This window comes from Rhipicephalus microplus, unplaced genomic scaffold (assembly GCF_043290135.1).
Source record: "Rhipicephalus microplus isolate Deutch F79 unplaced genomic scaffold, USDA_Rmic scaffold_23, whole genome shotgun sequence".
NCBI classification, from domain to species: Eukaryota; Metazoa; Arthropoda; class Arachnida; order Ixodida; family Ixodidae; genus Rhipicephalus; species Rhipicephalus microplus.
This window is the reverse complement of record NW_027464596.1, coordinates 3,329,930-3,353,231: the sequence shown is the minus strand read 5'-3', so window position 1 is coordinate 3,353,231 and position 23,302 is coordinate 3,329,930. Positions and strand designations below refer to the sequence as shown.

Here is a 23,302-nt window from a genome sequence, read left to right as displayed (position 1 = left end):
TTATTGCATGAGAAAATGCTAGTAAACACGGACTTCGATGATGGCCTAGGAAATTCATTGCAACTGAACGATCAGTTTTTGACTGGTAGGTGCACTTGCGTTGCCTATAAACTCTTTCTTTGTTAGAGTACCTTGCTTCAAGCGAGAAAAACAGAAGAAAAAACCGTAAACTTCACAAGAAGTACCAAAAATATTGCATACATTTATTCAGAGAGTGCACAATAGACATTGACAGGCATGCATAACGTAGGTGCACATTTATGATGCTGGAAAGAGACAAGCATGCAGCACAACGATACCCACCTAAATTCAAGCAGATAGATAACTTAAAGCTAATAAACAGAGCGTGCATTGTACCGTTATGTGTACTGTTCTTTCTGTAGCTTTGTTGCTCTGTAATGACACTACACGAGAGAAGCTCTCAGCTATATGCTCTCGCTGAAGCATTGAATTGACTCTAGAATGGTGTTCGAGATACTGAATCCTTCAAGGCCACGATATACGACATATACCTTAAGCCATGTTCAAAGCCCTCAATGAGCGCGTACAATCTATATATGAACGCCTTTTAAAAAATTAAAAATGAAAACTCTTATCTGTATATTTACGTGCGAAGTTGCGACGAATACTGCAGCTCCCACTAGAGACTCAAGGCTAGAGAAGCAATTGAACTGACCGGAACCCAGCTGGTCTTGAACCTTAAGAGGTTATGCTTCGTTTTATTACGTCTTGTCAAGTGACGCTTCCTTTCGATACGTTTCACGGAGCGATACTTTATGCTAGGTTTTTAGCAAGGCACCACTAAGTCGATGTTGCGTTTGATTGAGTTGCTCTGCAACTCAACCAAACGCAGCGAATCACTTACGCATATGATCTGTTTCGAGTCTATGGAAAGCCACTTCTGGTTCATCAAAGCTAGATTTAACAGAACCGAGCGTTTCTTTATGCTTTGAAAATAGTACCTTTTACATAAAAAAATACATTCATGGTTCAAAAAAAAAAAACCCAATCAAAGTGGTTACTATTGAGTGTACATCATAAGTGGAGGTATCTAAATGTTGTTTTTGCTTTCTTTGATTTGCTACTTATTCACCACTAAATTGTAATATTACGAGCGTGTGTTCGCAAATGCAGAGAGGTGACGTGACGACAAGTACAGTGTTAATGCAATTGTCTGAAAAATGAGTAACATTGTCAAGTAAACTTCTACTGCGAGCGTTGACAACCTACATCATTATTATTGCGGGGATGTCGTGTCTACCTCAACTACGTCTCAATACAGGCACTTTTCAGCCACATTCAGGCACATGTAACCTGGCTTCAGCCTGCCAGCGGTGCTGTGGGGTGGTTATAGGCGCTTTTTAGACCTTTGTTGTGAATATATTGTGTTGGGCTCTCTAGGTGACAAGTAGTTGTGACTTTCCAGAGTACGAAGATCGTAACATCTTCTCTCCTTTCAGCAATCGGCAGTGGTATGCTGTTTGTCGTTATTCCGACTGTCATCAACGAGCACTTCATTCGCTACAAAGGTCTTGCCATGGGAATCAATTTCGCTGGTGCTACCATGGGCACATTCGTTTTTCCAAAGTTCCTCGAGCTGACGACCAATCACTACGGCTTTAAAAGTGCCCTGCTGCTCTTCGGTGCTCTTTGTCTGAATGCCGTGGCTTTCAGCCTCTTTCTGCGTCAGCCATCATGGCTGAAGAAGAAGCTGAAGGAGCAGAAGGACAAGCAGGCCCAAGAAAACAAGCTGCGCAGTGTGACTGACACTGCTGGCCACACCGCAAAAGCCAGCCGCAATGCGATTCCAAATGGATCGACAGATGGCCACGCAAGTGCGAAAAAACAGGAATTAGTGCCAGGATCATTTCGTCACGGCCTTACCGTGTTCTCGTGTCCCATGTTTTACGTGGTGATGTACTCTTACATTGCGTTCAGCTTCGCCTTCGAGTGCTATATTTCGCTACTGGTTGATTTCGCGATTGACCGTGGAATAAGTGTTTCACACGCGGTGACCGTGCTCTCAACCAGTTCAGTGGCCGACCTGGTCGGTCGGCTGACACTTCCGGCACTGGCTGACAGAGGATACTTCACTCGTCAATCCCTGATGACCATCAGCTTCGTGTGGATGGGATCTCTGTACATCATGCTTCCGCTAGCGGAGAGCTACGCTGTAGTGTTCGCAATGGCGACGGCGATTGCATTCTGCATCGGCACTACCGTAGTGTTGTTTTCTGTGCTGTGCGCGGAGTACGTCGGCATCGAAAGAGTGTCTATGGCGTATGGCATGGTGTCAGCGTCTGCGGGGATGACGTCACTGGGAAAGCCACTCGTAATTGGTGAGTATTGGCGTCATCTTATGACGGTACCCGATACGCTCTTGCGAGTTTAAGAAGTTGCTTGTGGATTTCAAACCATGCTGCAAATTCTCGGAATACATAAAGAGGTCGATGCAGGTGTAATGGAACTAGGCGCCAGGCCTCCATCAGGGCCTTTAAAAATGTTACAAGCCCTACACTAGCGATTTATGTTGCGTAGCGTCAACTAACGTCGATCATAAGTTGTCATAAATATAGTCAGTATCCAGACCCGTATTATATTGTGTGTATCGGACATGAATAAATTTATCATGCGCACCCCATCACTCGCGATGCATTAAATACGAAAGAATGCTGTCTAACATGTACATATGTTGTCACAAGTTTACTAATACCTTTTCGTTTGTGTAGGCTAGGCAACCACGCTTATTTCAAGGCACCGCGGTGCAATAGTAGTTGCGGTGTGTGGCTACCGAAAAGAAAGATGTAAATCCGATTGCGACTATGGCTGTCGCATTTCGCCATAGAGGCAAAATGCTACAGGTCTCTGTACTCAGTTATAAGTACACGTTAATAAACTCATGTGGTGGTCGTCTTCGGAACGTCGTGTCTCATGATCATGCCGTGGTTTCCAGCATGAAAACCCGCCAAATACCATCATGAAAGGCTTCCTTATATGGTTGGTAGGGTGAACGACAAAATGAAGGTTAGAAAACTGGTGGACTGCGAACACTGTCGCTACTATTAAACTTGTGTTTCCTTCAAGGCTCTGCAGTTTGGTGCATTACCTCCAGCCTTAAGGCCTTTGTCATAACTTTCTATATTTTCGAATGAATATAGCACTGTCATTGCTTTCGACAGGATGATTCTGACGTGGGTAGTGCTTGGAGCTGTTGGATATGTAATTGAGAAGTAGCAAGTTCATTGAAGCATAATTTTTGTTCTGACATTAAGGGCTATCTGAAAGCCGGTTGGGCATCTCCAGGGCTTCGCGGTGCCCATTAAAGCGATCGACCGAAGTATTCGTGAACGAGGAAGACCTTTGAACTTGGTTTAGTTATGATTGTGGCTGATCCAGCTATCATTTGCTCATGTGCACCAGCGAAAAAAAAAACTGCAAGCCAGTTAGTAGGAAGCCGTATTGCAAAAACATGCACTTTGCCGCCTTTATTTAGAGCATACTCTCAATATGTGCTTCATTACGCTCTTGTACAGGCTACTTCCGGGACAAGGTGGGATCTTACGACAACCTTTTCCGCTTTTGCGGCTCCGTAGTGACACTGGGTGCCATCATCTGGATCGTCGTCCACATCAAGCTCTGGGCCACATCTAAGCACACGTGGACATTGGACAATGGCACGCTCTGTGGCTCTCACGAAGCCAATGCGAAAAAGGGCCAGCCTTAGGTTGTCATTATCCGAGTGTATATGAACGATTCGAGTGCGTTGCGGGCCACATATGCATTTATTTTCCCACCAACGCCCCTTCCTTCGCGCCTACTTTATGTGCATGCAGGCTGGCTTGAGCGCGTTTATCAAGCGCCACGTTTGAACGTAAATCAACAGGTTTTTTGTGATCATGAAGGCGGTAGGTCCGCGTAGGCGAAATCGTTCTCTTCGAAAGCGCATGATGGAAGGATAGAACCATGACCTTGTTTGATTTCGTGCACTGACACACAAAAGAGGTATGTTCACGAAGCCGTCCCACAAAATAGTAACCTGCTGGAACACTAATCAAGAGTTTTCGTAGTTTTTTTTGTTTTTTCGTGGCATGCTTTACCAACATGCGCTTCCACTTATTTGAATGTACAGTGCCACTCCACCACAAGTTGTATAGCTACAGTGAATGTTGCGAAGATGAAAACACCGAGTGGGTGAATACCGCGAAGGTTTCGTGTTCTAATAGACTAGCTTATTACTTTTCTTGGCCCTCATGTATTGAGAGACTGCGCCAAAGAATAATGGCAGAACATATCAACCCTGCTGGCCCCCTGCTACATTCTGATGAATTGGTTGCCTTGGAAAGTAGGCGGGTGCTACAGTGGGATTGCTTGAATGAGAGGACACTTTTTCAATTCATTCATATATATATATAGAGGAGTGTGTCCACGAAAAAAATGTCACCATAGAACATATCTGCGCATTATTCTCTAGTAGTATACGAGATATTGCATACCTTCATGTCATCCGTGATAATGTCTGTGTTTCACGCATATCTTATCAGTCTTTTAAATGGCAGTTGCCGGACTTCTGCGTTAACTCAAGAGTGAAGCGTTCAACATTTTCTTGATTCAAGGAATTATAATAAAAAGAATATAACGTGGTTGAGTCTTTCAATACACGTGTACATTATGCGAGTTTAGTCGGTAGAAAAATACACCGAGAGTGGCGTGTCCGTGTTAACGTGCACATATCAAGAGCATTGGGCACGTGAGCACAACCCTTTCGGTTAGATCAACCGAATACGTCTCGACGTTCAGTCGGCCCAATCCAGCCGATTGCAAAAAAAAAAAAATTGCCCGCAGCTTCCCTCGGGGGAACACTGAGGAGGATGCGGACCATATAATTGGTTAACGGGGTGTTAAAGTGCGACTTACTTGGGTCGATGGCTAAATTGGTTAACGTGGTTGTGAAATGGGGTGTTAAATTGCGACTTACTTGGGTCGATGGCTAAATTGGTTAACGTGGTTGTAGGAGGGGGTGTTAAATGAGTGAACACGTACACACGTAAGGGCGGCGCTGGTCGAAGGGACGTCGATCATTGTGTTTGTGGATTCGTTGGAATTCATTTCACCGCGACCTTGGACGTCGACGCGCCGTACAAACCAACCGACGAGCGGCAACTGAGCGAGCGAGCGCCGACCTTGAGTATATATACAGCACGACGGCGCATGCACTGTCAGCTGTTGAATGTTCTCGAAGCGCGACGCCACATGCGCGTTCACTGGAGAATCAGGAGAATTGTAGATGTCGAACGCGGTGTGTAGAGGAGGAAGGGTGCACAGATGGTGCAGGAGTGAAGCGCGCGCGGTGTGTAGAGGAGGAAGGGATGCACAGATGGTGGAAGAGTGGGCGACGGCGCGACGGCGCGACGGCGCATGCGCGCGCGTCAGCTGTCGAATGTTCGAGAAGCGGTGCGGACGGCGCGGACGGCGCACTACAAGGCGCGAGTATAAGATGCTCCGCATCTAAAAAATCAATGACTGCTTTTTTATGTGACAAGCCCAAACTGATTTGTTTTATCACGTTCACCATAACGGGACTGGGAATGTTTTTCATAAGGGTTTGAACAAATACGTTTCCCGTTTGTGAAGATAAACATATGCCGCCAAAGCGTAGCGCGCAATAATAATTCAATTTATTATAAGAGTCAGAAATTAGTGACACAGCGCTGCAGTTTACTTTACCTGCCGGGCCGACTTTTATTCTTCATACTGTGGGGTTTCGGAAAGCGGCTAGCCTGGAAACCCTCAGGGAACATTACGAGACAAACTAGCAACCATCTTGTCTCCACCGATGCTCGGCCGAAACTTCCCGTTGCCAGCAGCTGCTGACCGCGTGCCACGAACCCACCCACGATCATCGTCCTCCTCTGCCACGTTGGGTGCGATCGTGGCCCCCGCTGGCATACTGTCCTCCTCCCCTCAGAAAGAGTGGAAAAGACGCCGGCTATTTCACACCAGTAGTCCGTGCATTTGTCTTGTCTACCCAGGGCACGACGGACTGCACGTGGCACACACGACCACACACAGGCAACTCTGCGTTCATTATTCCTTGTCTGGTCAGCAGTTGCCGAGGTGGCCAAGTGCTTGCTACTGTTGTCCATAGTTGCCTTTTAGGGGAGACGCTCCTTAAGTCGTGGGTCATGCGTTCGCGATGTATGCAGTAGTAGTGTGTCGTAGTAGTACGCAGCCACCTCCGCAGCCGGACTAGGAGAGCCACGCACGCACTCAATATAATTGAGGAGGAAACGTGCGCACGTAACTCATGAATAAAAAAGATAGTTGTTTCTGATGAAATAGTCTACAGAGGAGAGTATCGGTGACATAATCTCCAAAAAATTTGCCTTGAATTTGATGCTTACTTAAAAAAAGTAGTATCAGAACGACGCACTTTTAGTGCTATTCAGCCAAAAAGGGTTGCCTTGTTCAACTCACTGGGCGTAACCTCCTTGGTTTTAGCAAGCTTTTGTGAGGGTTGGGCCACATTGCCATGAACAAGAGGTGGTTAAAGATGGGAACTAGACATGAAGACCATGCGTAAGAAAGTGCACGCGTCCCGCGACTCTAGTTCGGCCCTGCCACCTCTCGTTTAGTCCTCAAAAGGTCCACTGGATGGCGGTAATTATTTCTATATAATGAATTTATGATGAAAATATGCGAGATGGCCATATTTGAAGTGTTCACTACATGGATGGACGAATGGACAGACGTACGGACAGATGAACAGATGAACGCATGGATGAATGGGTGGGCGCATGATTGAACGGATGAATGCACTGACGGACGCGCGACAGACGTACGTATAGACGCACAAACGGGCACGCACAGATGGGCGGATGCACGGAAGGATTGATGCACAGATGGACGGACGCACGGACGGATGGATGGATGCATAGACCGTCGCGCGGATGGACAGAAGCAAGAACGAATGAATGGACGGAAGTGTGGACGGACTGATGGATGCTTCACCCCACTCACCATGATGCATTCCGTGGATATGCTGTGATTTTTTTTTGTGGAACGCTTGTTCCTCCTTGTAATTAGCGCTATAACCCTCGGAATCTGCTTCCAGAGCGTTGCCTGCATCTTCTTCATGCTTTGAATCGGCCTTCTCGCCTTTCTGCTCCTTGCTATCCGCTGACTCTTCCCTATTGGTGACCACCGCCTGGTGACCACCACTTCCCTATTGGTGACCACCACTTCCGCCGACGCTGCTTCTCCCTCTTTCACGTCGCTCTTGTTTTTCGTGAGCTTTGAAGTAGTAGCCTTCATGTCACCTTACGCCACTTCAAAGCGGCTCACATGACGCCCATCTGCCGACTTGTTCTTGTTCTTGGCAAATGCCACGGCCAATTCAGCCTCGACTTTCTCAGTCTTTTGGTCAGTGCGATGCTCCACTTCACTGTCCGAGTCATCTGCCGACATATTTTTCCAAATATTTACTGCTGTGCCGACTGCCCTCTTCGGTTTCCCCAGAAGTAGTACGTCACTTTCCAAGATGACATCCTTCAGCAGTTTATAAGATCAAGGTCGTCCCGGCTTTTTCTTTTCTTCACCGTTTCTTCCTCTGCCCCTTCACAGACTTCATTGTCTTCTGTTCGTAGTTGTCACCTCCGTGCACGCCATCGCCTGCCGCCTCTCAGTTCGCATGGCCGTCTCGCCTCACGTCAGCCTCCCACATTGCGTTTGCGTCCACTCCAATCTCGGCGACATCTCACGCACCATGCCGACACCAACCAGTCTCTTCCTCACCTTCCTAGAACTCGCCTTCCTCTTCCACGACGATCAGCATGGCCATTGTAGGTGACCCAGAGCTCAGGCTCTCGAGGGCATGCTCGTACCTGCAGACGTCGTCGGCATGCAGTGCCACCACATCGTCCGAGGCCACCTCAGCACGTGCGCCATCTGCGCTCACGGCAAAATTGGCCCAGGTACGCTGCTTCGTCATTCCATGATGAGGATCATCTGCGGCAGCATGGTCGAGGTGCATAGGGTTCAAGGGCGGGATACCAAAGGGAGTGTAGTAGCCCACAAATTGGTCATGTAGCCATGAAACCAAAGTAGTCGTGGAGGCCCGAGTGGGCTCGAAAGGAACGTCGGGAGGCTCATAGTAGTGGCGCTCTTGAAAAATCGGCTCATCAACTTTCCCAGAACATAGGGCAAACTCCTCGAGGAAAGCCAAAAAGAGGTGAAACAGGAATGGCTGGGTAAGAAGGTGGCATCGCCGCGGAACGTGCGACACCTTAATGGTCTCAGGAGTGCTGCAGTCAGTCCGACCGAATAGCTGCTGCTTTGCCGGAACATATTCTTGCAGTCCGTCATCGCTGTAATTCCGCGGCCCCTCGCAGTGCAGCTGGCAGGACCCGCCGGAGCACCTCGAGCTCCGAGAAAGTGCGAGCAGTCATGAAGTAAACAGGTCATCGGTGAAATTGACGACCAATACTTTCGCGTCCTGGCCAGAAAATGTTGCAACAAAGATGTTGCAACAATTAGCGTCATCGTGAAGGCCATGGTCGCAGACTACCAGGTCGCTTCGACATCCGTGGCCCAGTGGTGTCGTCCGTCTCGTTGGGCGCCAAATGTGGGGTTTCGTGCTACAGCAAATCCCAGAGGAGACACCGAGACAAACTAGCAGCCATGTTTACTCCGCCGATGTCAAGCTGCAACGGCCTGCTGCCAGCGGCTGCTTGCTTGCTTACTTGTTCTTCCGTATTGTCTCTTACCTTCGAAGGGAAATGGGCAATAAATCCGGCGGTTAATGTCAGCGGGAATTTAGGATCTATGCAATGTAAAAAAAATGATGATGACGATCCTTGGCATTTCGGCGCATATATATACATGACATCTGACAGACAGTAATGCAAGGGAATGCATAGGGGAAGTTATTAAAACCAATGTAATGTAAATAAAAAGACAGAAAAGTGGATGAAAAATAACTTGCCTTGGGCAGGAACCGAACCTACGACCTTCGAATAACGCGTTCAATGGTCTACCACTGAGCTATCACGGCGGCTATCCTCCCAGCCACTTTATTGGGTTTATATGTGAATTTAAACGTGGGAGTGTTAGTCAGCGCCACCTGTAGCCATAGCGGCGAGTGCGGCACATTCTTTTTATGAGCCTGTATGGCGTCACGTAGCACGTGATCTTATCACGAGCTGGCAGCTGACCAATAGTCCCTCGTATACACCCTAACGGCCCCAAGTCTGCTAGTACGAGACCCTCGTTAATGTCACTAATCATAAAGGAGTATATCTGAGCAACGATGCAGGCTATCAGATATACTTTAGGACAGGAGTGTGGTGGCTCCAAAACGAATGATATAAAAAAGTCACACTAGCAAGGCAATCGTTTGTTTCAAGTATGTAGTCAAATACCGCATAGCAGACGTCCCTGTGGCTATAACCCAATGTAATGGTGCCAAACGATAAAATTACTGCCACATTTAACTCTAAACCTAATTTTTCAAGTGGAGCTACCACGTGTCTTTTCCGCTGATAAGAATATCGGCGACAGAATGAAAAGAAATTATCTATCGTTTCCATTTCTCCGCAAACCTGACATTAAGGTGACGCCTTTAGACCAACTTTATGTAAATAATAATTTAGTTGTGGAATTCTTCAACGCAATCTCGTATAAGTAACTTCCAATTGCATGTTGCGCACCACTGTTTATTCCAGCAGCACCTTAGATGTGTGAAATCTAAAAATTTATTCTGTGAGTAGGTGTTGATTTTATTACGCAAACAAAGGTTTCTATACCCTACTGCTGTCGCCTAAGTCGTATCAGGAGGCAAGAAAGGGATAAGGGAACCGCTAAGAAATACTGTGGCCATTGCATCCACCATCTGATTGAGATACATGCCACGATGGCCTGGTACCCATAAGAGCTGAAGTTTTTGCAAGTTTGTCGGTATGGGCTGTCGAAACATATGCATAAATGTTAAGGTGGCTCCCGAACACAGAGCAGCACTTACTGAAAAAGAATCTGCATATACGACTGTTTTTGATTTGCCCGAAGGAAGTTTGCACAATGCCAGTGCAATAGCAAATCATTATGCTATGAATATTGGTGTGTAATCTGAAAGCCTAACCAAAAAGGACCCGTTAAGGAAAAGCAAGACGTTACCTGCCCCAGCCTTTTAATTTGATACGAATGCATCAGTCGCAATTATGTTGTTTATGTTCACGTGTGCCAAGTAATCTTGTAGCCTATCATTTAAATATTGAAATGGCATTTGCTTCACGTTAGAGGCGTAAGTATTCTCAAATTCTCTCTAGGGCGAAGTGTATAGGTTTAAAAATGTTTGGATAGTAAGCATTTTGAATATATTTACCAATGAATGTAGACGCGTTTCGATGTAGAGCACATTGTTAGCAACAAACTAGGGCAGTCCAGGGCACAATCGTTAAGCTTCCCTTTCCAATAGTATTAGTGGTCTCATTTTACCAGTCACACTGCCAGAAAATAACGCACAGCCGAATTTTATGATAGGACGCATGTACATTCTATAGATCATTACCAATGATGATGATGATGATGATGATGATGATGAACCTTTAGCTTTGCTGGCACTCACCCACAAATGGGGAGACCACACTTGCGGACGTCAAGAACTGCAGGCACATTCGGAACAGGTACTTGGTGGCTGTCGCTTTCTGAGCTGTACGAGCCAGCTGTTTCCTCGCAAACAGACGTGCTTGGTTCCTGACGTTGAATTTTTGATGGCAGGCCGCAAGTGGATGGTTTTGACGTCCTTTTCTTCGGCACTTTCTTTGAAAGATACGCAGGAACATTTGGGAACATGGTTGGCACCACGTCAGATTTCAGCACCGGTATTCCTGTGAGAACCTGAACAGTTTCACCATTTATAACGTGCGTGTAAAAACGCTCAATAAACTGCTCGTGGAAAGGAAGCTCACAGAGCACCGACTTCACGTTCAACGACTTCTCGGCACGGTGTACGGCTCGTCGCCAGGCTTCAAAGAGGGCAGGGACTTTGGGAACAGAGAATAGAGAAGCACGCTGACCTTGCTCCCTCGATGACACATAGCCGCTCGTGCAGCCAGGAGCGAAGCAGTGGCGTTGCCTCGCTTTCGTAGTGCTGGAGTTAATCTTAAGCTCGGCACTCACACTCTCGTGTCAGCAACTAAATACATTTTGCCAAAAGCGAGACAACAACGCGGGAAACTGCACACGCCCAGACACACTTTCAGAGTCGAACCTGCGAGCCCAGAATTGAGCCGACGAGAGAACGCGGAGCGCGCGCTTCGCCCGCATCACTATGCCGACAGCAGCGCCATGGTGGCCGTCGCGGCGGTGCGAATATTCGGGTGCTGGCGTCACCTCCCAATTCTAGCCACCATATGCAAGTCTAGGTGGTTGCCAGGCATCAAATCGCCACGTGCTCGTAGTCGCGAAATTGTTGTTCTGCGTGAGTGAAGCCGAGCGCCATGCCGCGATAGAAAATGTAAGTAATATAAATTCAAACTGTTCTCAATTCTGCCGATATTGTTGTTGAGTGTTGGTCAGTTATTGGGCATGCAGTAAATTTCGTATCACTGTGATACGCGCAAAAGCTTTTTGTTTGCGGTCTGTCAAACATTGTTGTCCTACATATAGGACGCTAGGCCGATCAAGTGTCGTCATCGTGTTAATCTGGAACGCGAACTGCGTCGTGCCTGTGAGGCTTGCAGTAATGTAATGTCATAAATATGAAGGTGTAGTACTTTCATCATGTCTTTATTTTCTTTGCAGTCGGGAGATTCCCAGCAGTTCAATTTACTCAAGGAAAGACCCGCAAACTCTAAATGACATTTTGAACAGTGTGGACGCTGGCGAAGATGTCCCTTCGATTGTGGCCATTCTTCCGCCCGACAATTACGCTGCGGGAGTGACAGATGAAGAAAGCAGCGATGAAGAAGGCACCAGCATGGGCCATCTACCGGGAAGCACTCTTCGGGCCGAAGTCGTGGACTCGAGTTCAGAGCCAACTGACGATGAGGACGAGGAGGAGCCACCAGCTAAACTGCAGAAACGTCATCTCAAGTGGGATAAACGTGACTTGAACTTGAGCTTCCCAGTTGGCAATTCGTGTGAGCCGGATTCCGCCGAACAAACACCACTAACTCCAGTAGAGGCATTTGAAAAATTTTTCGATTATGAGGTAATCAACCTGCTAGTGGAAAACACCAACACCTATGCACAACAGAAGAATCGGTTGTTAAACGTACATGCTGGTGAGATGAAATGTTTTCTCGCATTTTGCTTCGCAGTGGCCATCTACCTGTTTTAAGGCGTTGAATGTTGTGGGAAAACTCACGCTATTTTCACATTGAACTCGTCGCGAACTCCATGAGGTGTGACCGACTTCAAGCCATCTTCACAAACCTACATGTGGCTTACAACAACAGCTTAGTGCAAGAAGATAAAATCACAAAACTTCGACCACTATTCAAGTTGTTGAATGAGCGGTTTGTGTTGTATGCTCCATCACTTGACTGATTCAGCATTCATGAAAGCATGTGTGAGTATTTCGGAAAGCTTGGATGCAAGCAGTTTCTGAAAGGGAAGCCTATCTGTTTTGGTAATAAACTGTGGTGCATTTGCACCACCCTGGGCTACTTACTATCCGGTGAGCCCTACCAAAAGAAGTATGGCGCCAACATTGACGATAGAGAGAGAGAAACCAGAAAAAAGGAAGGCAGGCAGGTTAATCAGATGCTAGTATCTGGTATGCTACCCTACATTGACGATAAAAACAAAAATAAGCTCGGCCTAGGAGGATCTGTTGTCACAGAAATGGTCTCCAGAATGAAAGCAAAGTTTCATAACTGTTTCCATGTATTTTTTGACAACTTCTTTTCAAGTCTAAAACTCGTTAGAATGTTTTCGACAATAGGTGTCAAGTGCGCAGACATCGTGCGAGATAACCGTATCGAAAACTGCCCCAATCTCACGCAGAAACAAATGAGAAACAAGGCTGGGAGTTTCTACGACTGCATAGTTGATGCCAAATCGGAAATTTTTGTATGCCGTTGGAAGGACAATAGCGCGGATAAAGTTGTCTCGAATGCTCATGGGCTTCAACCAAAACAATTGGGGAAAAGGTACTCAAGAGAAAACAGATCCAAGGTCACGGTGGAGCAGCCTTTTTCAATCTGCAGATACAATGCCAACACGGGAGGGGTTGACCGAGTGGATCAAAATATTGCGAAGTACCGCAATATTAGAGGAAAAAAGTGGTACTGATCACTCCTGACGTATCTTGTTGACGCATGCGTCAACAACGCATTCTAGTTATACAGAAGGGGAATAGAGAAAGCGGAACTTCACACGTTTCGAAGGACAGTAGCAATGTCGTATATGAAGAGCTATGGCTCCAAACCATTGCGCTGAAGAAGCCGCCAATCTCCGCTGGAAGTGCAAAGCCGATGTGACAGCACTGACCACACAGTGATCCCTAAATAGAAGCAGACAAGGTGCGCTCATCGCCATGAGAAATCCACCACACGTTGTCGAAACTGTGACGTCGGAGTGCACGTGAAATGCTTCAAAATGTGCAATTCAATTAGGTAGTGCATCTGCCTAATGTCCTACATGTAGGACCGTGCAAAAACCGTTGTTTGAAAATGTTTTTTTTTTGTGAATAAAAGCCTTATGCTATTTTGTGAGGTCGTAGAACGAATATTTTTGGCAAATTAATTAAGTTTTCTTAATTTCCCTAAGTTCAGACATATATGGGTTAAAAATAGCCTGGGTATACAATTTTAGCTATGGAATAAGGGAACTGTTCAGGATGAGTAATGTTCCCAACGTCCGTGGGAAGGTCATTCCAATCACGATAGCTTCGTGGTAGAAATGAATAATAAAAGTACGAGTAATTGATATGTCGGGTTTAACGTCCCAAAACCACCATATGATTATGAGAGACGCCGTAGTGGAGGGCTCCGGAAATTTAGACCACCTGGGGTTCTTTAACGTGCACCCAAATCTGACCACACGGGCCTACAGCATTCCGCCTCCATCGGAAAAGCAGCGGCCGCAGCCGGGATATAAAAGTACGAGTATTAAATGAAGCGAGTCAGACCTTACGGCGATAGTTTTTGCGATGGAATACATGAGCTTAATACATTTTATGAAAGAAAAGGGTGCGTGGCACTTTTCTGCGTGACGGTAATAGAGAGCGCGAATTCTAGCGTACGCAACGCGCCAGAGGGAGCAAGAGAGCGCATGCGCCAAACCTAAGAGAGATGCGTGCGTTTGCGCATACAGGGGATGCACACACTAGATTACGGCACTTACGTAGCACCCAATACGGCCGTTGTCTACCTTGCCAGTGGCTCTCGCGAGATCTCAAACTGCCGAGACCAAAACAGACAAGATGGCTGCAACCGAAAACGTTACGATGCTAGTGGCACCGAACGAAGTCCGTGTAACTTACGGTGGATTTGGAACCTAAATGAGTAACCTGAAGCCAATAGGTGAACAAGTGCAGTGATTTGCGTCACTGCTAAACTATAGCGCAACGTTGGACCGCCCGATAACGTCACTTACGAAGAACCAGGAACCCGATGGTGGCGTGAAGCACCGCGACAGACTTGTGGGTTGTGTACGGCGCGCCGTATGTCTTATCCCTTTGAACTGTGGTGAATGCTACGTCTGACAAAGTGGATTATGTCTTCATGATCGCCTGCAAAAGCATTCCAAGTGCAAGAAATAAAAGATTAATTATGATCATGCTTTTAGCGTGCATGCGGATGCACGTGCACTGGTTATACGCCGCTCGGGTGATTTTTCTCGCACACTTTGCCCTCATCATTGTGAAAGCAGCTATCACGGCACGTGAAGAAGGACACGTGATGACGTCACAGCGAATGGGGGTAATTTTTGTTTTTAGCGCTTAGTAACGCCTGTTTGGTTATTTTTTATGTGTCATCTTAGAAAATGTCTGTAGCAAACAATAAATTTTAAATTGGTTGTAAGCGATCGTCTTCACTGTCTCTGTCTAGGTCTCTCATGCTGATAGTTCACCTATCCTCAACATCCAAACAATGCTCGGAAAAGATCGGCTTCAATCATGCCTTCACTTGAGTGTTGCATCGACGAATATCGTTTATTACAGCTTCTTGCATCTCTGCGAGATGGCATGAAGCAACACTGGAATTCAGGGTTGTTCACGCTCAGGTGCAGTACACGTTTCAGATGTTGCGCATGGTAAATCAATGCTGTATAGGAGGCCCCCTTCAGCGTAGCGTACGCAGTGCGCAGCACGTCGTGGACGCACAGCCTTGCGTCCACTAAACTAAAATTCTTTAATGACGGGAGCGAATGGAAGGCATTTATTTATTTGTTAACTTGTTTATTTGTTAATACCTCAAATGCCCCGCGAGGAGTATTACATCAGAGGTGGGCATAACCGGTACGTGGTGCTTTATATTGATGCCTTGAAGGATGTATTACTGGAATGGTGCACCACATAGCCAGGAAGACGATTCCCGTCCTTTGCAGTCTGAACAAAAAATGATTTCATGCGGGTGGTAGTGCAGGCTTCAGGGGGATAAATTGCTTTTTTGTGGTCTTGACGGGATGAAGAACAATGGAAGGGTCTGATATTAGCCCGTTGACGCCAAAAGTGATAGAATTTACGAAAAGAACATTTAATCTTGAATTTTTGCGGTGCTGCTCGATGGTTAGAAATGAAGACATGACTTGAGTTCGGTGACACTAGTGTGATAAGTATAGTCTGAAAGAACAAACCTAGCTTCAAGATTTCCTACGGATTCCAGCGTGTATGAGAGGTTAGCTTGATGTGGGTCCCAAACTGAGCAAGCATACTCATGTTTTGATCGAACAAGGGGTAAGTATTTTATTTATTTATTTATTTATTTCTTTATTCATAGGATTTCTGCTGGCTTCAAAGTGAAGCCATAAGCAGGAGTGGGTAACATATAAATATAGCACGCTGAACATTTTCACAATATATTACGCACAAAGAATGTCGCGGACACACAGGTTTAACGAGGTAAAAAGAAAGATATACAGTGCATGACATGCAATTGCGCATAGAATAATACCTATATGAGTGCGTACTAACATCACTTGTGTACTAACAACGCAACGTCACAAAACAAAGAGTACAAATATGACAGGAAGACGCGCTATAAGTTTTTTAGCTCCAATAAGAAAGACACCACTGTCGCCGCCTCCACGATCCCACCAGGGAGGCGATTCCACTCGCGTACAGTTCATGGGAAAAAATAGCCTATGTACAAGTTCGTTCTGCAAGAAAATTCCTGTAATTTTTTTTGAGTGATCCGCTCGCGTGGGTTGTCGCACGACTTCTTCCATATACGCACTTGAATCGATGCCAAGCTTGTCGTGGTAGAGCAGATACATATATTTTAGTCTTTCGCGATATCGCCGCAAATGTAAAGCTTCCAAGTTCGCTGTCTGAAGCAAAGCAGTGACTGACGTAAGGTGATTGTATGAGCGAAAGATAAATCAAGCAGATTTTCTTTGTAGGTTTTCTAATTTATCAATATTTTTCTTTGTGTATGGGTCCCAGATCACGCAGGCATATTCCAAAAGGGGACAAATGTAGGTTTTATATGCTAATAGTTTTATTTCTTGCGTTGACTGTCGTAACAATTTTCTAAGATATCCAAGCTTTTTCGTGGCTTTTGTTTCTAGAAAAGTGATATGTTAATTCCACCGGAGGTCTGAAGTGATTATTAAACCTAAGTATTTATAACGATTTACAGCACTAAGACAGCGACCATTTATTGAATACTGGAAAGTAAGTGGTGCCTTCTTTCTTGAAATTGTGATTGAGACGGTTTTTGTAGTATTGATGTTCATCTGCTATTTTGCACACCAAATATGCAGTTTGTCCAGGGCACTACTTAATAATGCCTGGTCGGCAGGTGTGTTTACTTCCTGATGAAGGATGCAATCGTACGAGAACAGTTTGATTTAGACAGGTATATCGTATACGATATTATTTATATAAACTAAAAAGAATAGTGGCCCGAGCACCAACGTTTGGGGAATGATGCCTGATTGCACGGGCGCCGGGCGTGAACACGAGCCGTTAACTGATACGCATTGACTCCTAGACGATAAGTATGACTCTATCCATGAGAGAAGTGAGTTATTTTGTAACATGGGTTTTAATTTTAACAAAAGCTTATGGTGCGAGACGCGATCAAATGCCTTCTGGAAGTCCAAAAAAATTATATCTATTTGACTGTGTTTATCTAAGGCTGAGGCAAACTCGTGTATTGTCTCAAGGAGTTGGGTAACTGTCGGCATTCCCTTACGGAAACCATGTTGGCGGCAATCAATCAGTTTATTTTGTTGCAGAAAGTTTGACAAGTGCGTAAAAATAATATGTTCTAGCAATTTTGAGCAGGTACACAGTAAAGATATTGGTCTGTATGACGTAATTAGTGAAGGATCTTCCGCCTTAGGGATCGGAACAACCTTCGCGCGCTTCCAATCTCTCGGAAGTTCTGTAGGAGACAATGTTTTTTTTAGTATAATAGATAAATACTTTGAACACCATTCTGCATACCTTACTAGAAATGCGTTCGGTATGCAATCAATTCCTGGTGATTTCTTTATATTGAATTTAAGCAGCAGCGATAAGACACCCTCTTCAGTAGTCATTAAGTCAGAAATTTTAGGTACGTCTTAGAAATCGCAAATTTTGGTTGTTTCCCATCGTCATTTGTGTAGACAGAACAGAAAAACTTGTTAAATGATGACGCAAGGAGTGATTCATCAGTTACCCATTCTCCATTAATGAGGATTTTATATGCCTGTTGCTTCCTAGGTGACAAGTGCCGCCAGAACTTTGCAGGAGCAGAAAGCAAGAAGTTTTTCAAAGATATGTTGAAAAAGTAGTCTTCTGCCTTCTTTATGGTTTCATTTAACTGCAAACGCAAATTAGAAAATTTTGATACATGAGAAGATGACGGGTTCTGGCGCAGTTTTTTGCGCATCTTTTTTAGTTTGCGTCCCGCTCGCACTACTTCCCTCGTCGTCCAAGGGCGAACAGATTGCGTTCTGATAATCTTTGAGGGGACATGACTTGAGACGCATTTCATAACAGGATTCTTGAAAAAACCCCACAAATTGTCAACAGAGCAACTACTTGATTCATACATATCACCGAAATCATAAAACAATATATCTAACAGGTCAAGAACGGCGAAGTCATCAGCAAGAGTGAAATTTGGCACTACGCGTTTTTCCGTCACTTCTTTTCTTACGTGGAGTGTAATGCTTAAAGATAACAATCGATGGTCGGATACACCATCATAGACACACAAAGCAGGATTTTGACGAAGGATTCTGTCTCTTACAAGAAAAAGATCCAAAATAGATTGTCGTTACTTTGAACACGGGTGGGTTGTTTTACTAACTGTGTTAAGTCATGAAAAAGAACAATGTCGACCAAGGGCTCAGCAGCACTAGACAGCTGTTCCGGGAAGTCCGCGTCCCAATTAACTTGAGGAATATTAAAATCACCAGCTAACAATATATTGGAAGTGCCTGTGTTGCAAGAACAAAGAAAGTCATTAATACCATCAAAAAACGCCTTCTCGGCATACGGAGGGCGGTAAAATGCACCCACAACCAGGTTCATTTCCTCAAGGTGTATTTTAATAATGACACCTTCAATGTCGTCTCTATCGGAAAGCCTAGTCACATTGAGGTAGTTTTTAAACAGGATGGCCACACCACCACCACGAGATGGTCTGTCTTTCCTCTAAATGCCATATCCTGGGGGCGCTATTTCATCGTCTTTAATATCTGAATGTAGCAAGGTTTCTGTTATTACAATCAGATTGGGTGCATGCGCTATTGTGATACTTCCCAGGTCATCAAGTTTATTAATGATGCTGCGGGCGTTAAACTGAATGCAGCGAAGTGAATTGCCTGATTGTGCTTCGGTTCACTGCTGAGATTTCTTAACGACATTACCTGGAAGTGGCACTCGTTCATTACGGTCTGCATCCCAAACAAACGGAACACCGTTAACCCGGATTTTGTCGTAGATTAATTTCACCTTTTCGCCTGCCCTTCGATTTTCCGCCGTGCTTTCCCAAAGTTTTCTTCTTTTATGTCGTGTAGCTTCCGAGAAGTCCTCAGAAATCAAGAAACCTGTACCCTTTAGTTTGAAGCAATTTTTAAGCACAGCAACCTTGTCACGGTAATCAATAAACTTTAGAATTATAGTGCGAGGCTTACGTAGTTGTTTGCGCCCAATTCTATGAATTCTTTCCGCAGACGACACTTGTATTGCCAGGATATCCGTAAACACACCCTTCAACACACTTTCGCTGAGTTCATCGAAACTTTCATTAGTTGTTTCCGGTATACCGAAGACAATCAAGTTGTTCCGCCTATTTCTATCTTCAAGATCAGCTAGCTTGTTTTCCAGGCTTACGACCCTTTTTTCCAACTTATACACCATTGTTTTCACCTCATTTACAGCCATAGCAACTTCTTCCACTTTTTTTAACTTCAGTTCAATGCCATCCAGCCTTTTGCGAATGCTTTTTTGACCATCCAAAACCTCGGCAAGCAACTTCTGAACGTCGGGGCCGGGATTCGGCTCGACGTCGCCACACAATAAAAGCAAAGAGAGAAGCATATCGCGTACACTAGAACATATTCTGCTTAAGCTACATGGGCATTTCAGCTGGACAAAGAAAGGGTCGTCACATATGACAGGTGAAACATCATCACTAACCTGCATGAAGAAAATAAACGGATTTGACATGATGTCGACGCGAGGCCAGCCGACATGCCCACTGAAGAAGCTCGATGGATGCCGTGAATTTATATCTCCGTCCGGTCACCTCAATGTAGCCGCACGTGGCACTTTCCGTCCTTCCCAGCACCGCTTGTAGTTCACTGGTTGTCCTGCGCAGTCTTCAAAATTTTCCAGGGGTTCAGCGAAGGCGAATGTGCAATTAGTCTCTCGGAACGTCGCCGTCGATCCCAGGACGAGAAGCTGCACATTATGCGGGTAGTTTTACCACTAGAGGAACAAGGTGCAGGTTACAACGCAGATAGCCAAGTGTGTGATTAGCCGAGTTTGTGACTTCCGAGCATTGATCATTGATTGATTGATATGTGGCGTGAAACGTCCCAAAACCACCACATGATTATGAGGGACGCCGTAGTGGAGGGCTCCAGAAACTTCGACCACCTGGGGTTCTTTAACGTGCACCCAAATCTGAGCACAGGGGCTCACAGCATTTCCGCCTCCATCGGAAATGCAGCCGCCACAGCCGAGATTCAATCCCGCGACCTGCGGGTCAGCAGCCGAGCACCTTAGCCCCTAGACCACCGCGGCAAGGCGACGTCCGAGAATTGAACTGGCGGTGCGGCAGCAATTAAAGTGTATGAACGAGCCGAACGTTTTCTCGAGAAGAAATTATGTTAGATCCCATACCGGTGTAGCATACTCCAATTTCGATCTAATTAGGGTTATATAAAGCACAAGTTTCATGAAAGGACCAACATGACAAAAATTTTGACGAAGCTAACCTAACATGAGTTTAGCATTCTTATTTCCATTTCCACTCCGGTGAATCAGAACTTGCCGCGATTCTATTTCTTTCAGCTCCTCGGAATGAAAAAAAAAAAAACTTAGCCCATTCCCACTCGGAGAATAACCGCACAGTTCAGTTCCTGTTTTTCTGGATATTGGAAAGGAATCTTGAATATTTTATCGAGTTAAAGGGGGCAGTCAACAGCCTCCGACTTTTTTTTTGCCCCCCCCCCTCTTCTAGAAATTTCGGCCAATTTATGGCGACCACGGTTTCCGAATGTGACAACGCTGCATGCTACGCAATGCCTTCATTTCTAAAAAAAAGAAACAATTCCCGCGTTTCCTTCCTGCGCCTGACCAATGTTTTTTTTTTTTTTTTATGCGCGGTGACGCTAAGCCGTCGATGGACGACTTGACGTAACACGCAGCTCATCGATTAATCTCAACCAGTGACGACGACGGGATACGCCTTCCCGCTCCTGTGAAGAAGAAAGGTGGTGAAACCACGCAAAAATTTGAATCGAATTGAGTTTATTGCGCAACAAGGGGTCAAGGAAACCAGGCAAAAAAAGCTGCACTGAGCAGCTTGAGAGGAACCTGGCCACCTCACACACTGAGTGGTTACAGCTGTTCAAAGCATGCCCTATGCGTAATGCATGAACAGAACAGCAAAACAGTAAACAAGCATGGTAAGAAATAATGAACAAGGGTATTGTGTAAACTTCTGAAAAACCAAGAAAAAAGAAAATACCCGTAGTGATGAAGAGAGCAAACAACAACAAAAAATAACAACAGAACAACTTATTGCAGCGCAAGCAATCGAACAAATATGTCACGTAGGCTTTTTAGCGACAAGGTTGATACATCGAGACTGTTTTCTTTTTGTAACCGATTTAAAATAGTCGGTAAACAAAAAATGTAGCATTTAGTCACCGTATGCAATTCTGTTTTTGTTGACAATCCTAGGTTCTAAATGACGAATTTTATAAAAGTAGTTATGTTGCTTTAGGGATGCCAGTTGTATTAGAGAGTCATCATTCATGATTTCGTCCAGTTTATACGTGCGACAAATCCTATTTATGTGTGCAAAGTTTCAATTTTTACGGTATTAAGCTTCGTGAACAAAGAAACAGTATGCAAAAGATAAGGCACCCTGCTAACAAGGCGTATGTCTCTTTTTTTTTTTTTTTTTGTAGTACCACGAGTCGGGGAATATTTTCGGCTGTAGTGGTCTCCCAGACTTGAATTTCAAATTGAGTCAAATAAAGAAACATTGAATCATATAAAATATTGTGAATGAATATAGGAAGATAACTGCAATAGTGACGCGTAGTACCTATTGCTATAGATAATTTACTAACTGAGGTGTTCTCTTGGCAATTCCATGACATGGCTTCAGAGAAATATACACCATGCGAATTGGAAGATTGCAGTATTTCTATTTCAGTATTGTTTATTTATTGGGGCTCAGTCGCAATTCTTTATTACACGGATGAAATCTTACTGCTTTTGTTTTTTCTACATTATTTAAAAATAATTGCTTGTCACGCACTTGTGCATACTTGCAAGCATCTTATTGACTGCATTTGACATTTCAGAATCTAAGCCACCCTCAAAAAACATAATTGTATGAACTGCATAAACTACGCACTTTGCCGATAGCTCAGCATTTACTATGTCATCTATGCACAATATGAAGACGTACGGACCAAATATGCTCCCCTGCAGGACGCTTGTTACAGGTTTCAACTCTGATTGGTCCGCAGCTATAGCTACGAACTGGCATTTGTGCTGAAAATAAGATGTAATTAGAAAATGAGCTACGCCCCGTGTACTATAGTAATCAAGTTTTTAAGCAAAACATTATTGATTTCTAGGGTGAAAGGCCTTTGAAAAATTGAGAAAAATTCCAAACAACTATTTTCTTTTTCTAAAATTTTTGCATTATAAAATCTTTCTGGTTCATAAGGACTGATTCACCTGACCTGTTTTTTCGTGAACCGAATCATGCAGGACTCATCATATTATAGTGGTCAGCGAACGAACAAAACCACTCTAATATCACTTTTTTCAAACCTTTCGAAAAAACAGGCAGCACTGATACAGCGTGGTTGTTTCAAGGATAATTCTTGTCGCCTTCTTCGAGTATTACTGTGACCTTAGCAGTCTGCATGCTTCGAAAAAAAAAACGCCTGTTGTCAAACAAAGAAAAAAAAGTACTCTAAGCAAAATACCATTATGTCTATGACGAATTTTACCGGTGCTATTTGAATACCGAACGCATCAATGGTTTTGCTGTGACGTAATGATGGGAGTGAAGAAATAGACTATTGCGTTGTATCTACCGTTAGAAAATTACGTGGGCTCATATACGAAAGGCCGATACCACGATATGCCTGAATGAGCGAAAAAAAGTCATTAAACGCATTAACAAGATCAAGCAGTATTAGTTCAATTCCTTCTTTTGGGACTGTCGTAGTTCATTCAAGTGCCGTCCCCGTTCCCAGAGCGAGTGTCCTCCAATTTTATCAGGGCGTCCTGCAGTTGAGTTCAACACATTGAAATGATAGTGGTTTTTAGCATCCCTTAGTTGTTTTGTGATGTATTTCTTATAATTTTAAATGTTTTCAATGCTTTCGGTGTTTTAGTTTCCATAAATAAACTGTACATGTCCTTCTTGTTTATAATCTTAAG

The 23,302-nt window shown here is 44.7% G+C and overlaps 1 protein-coding gene across 4 annotated transcripts in view; it reads left to right on the top strand.

The window, feature by feature from the left end:
* Positions 1-4,640, top strand: part of LOC119169368 (monocarboxylate transporter 9) — a 63,201-nt gene extending 58,561 nt beyond the window's left edge. For all 4 annotated transcript variants that reach the window (XM_037420475.2, XM_037420469.2, XM_075884032.1 and 1 more), the window contains exons 5-6: positions 1,461-2,339; positions 3,534-4,640. In XM_037420475.2, coding sequence (XP_037276372.2) covers positions 1,461-2,339; positions 3,534-3,724 — 1,070 coding nt within the window. In that variant the 3' untranslated portion in view covers positions 3,725-4,640. The remainder of the gene's footprint in view (positions 1-1,460; positions 2,340-3,533) is intronic.
* The last annotated feature ends 18,662 nt before the right edge of the window (positions 4,641-23,302 follow it).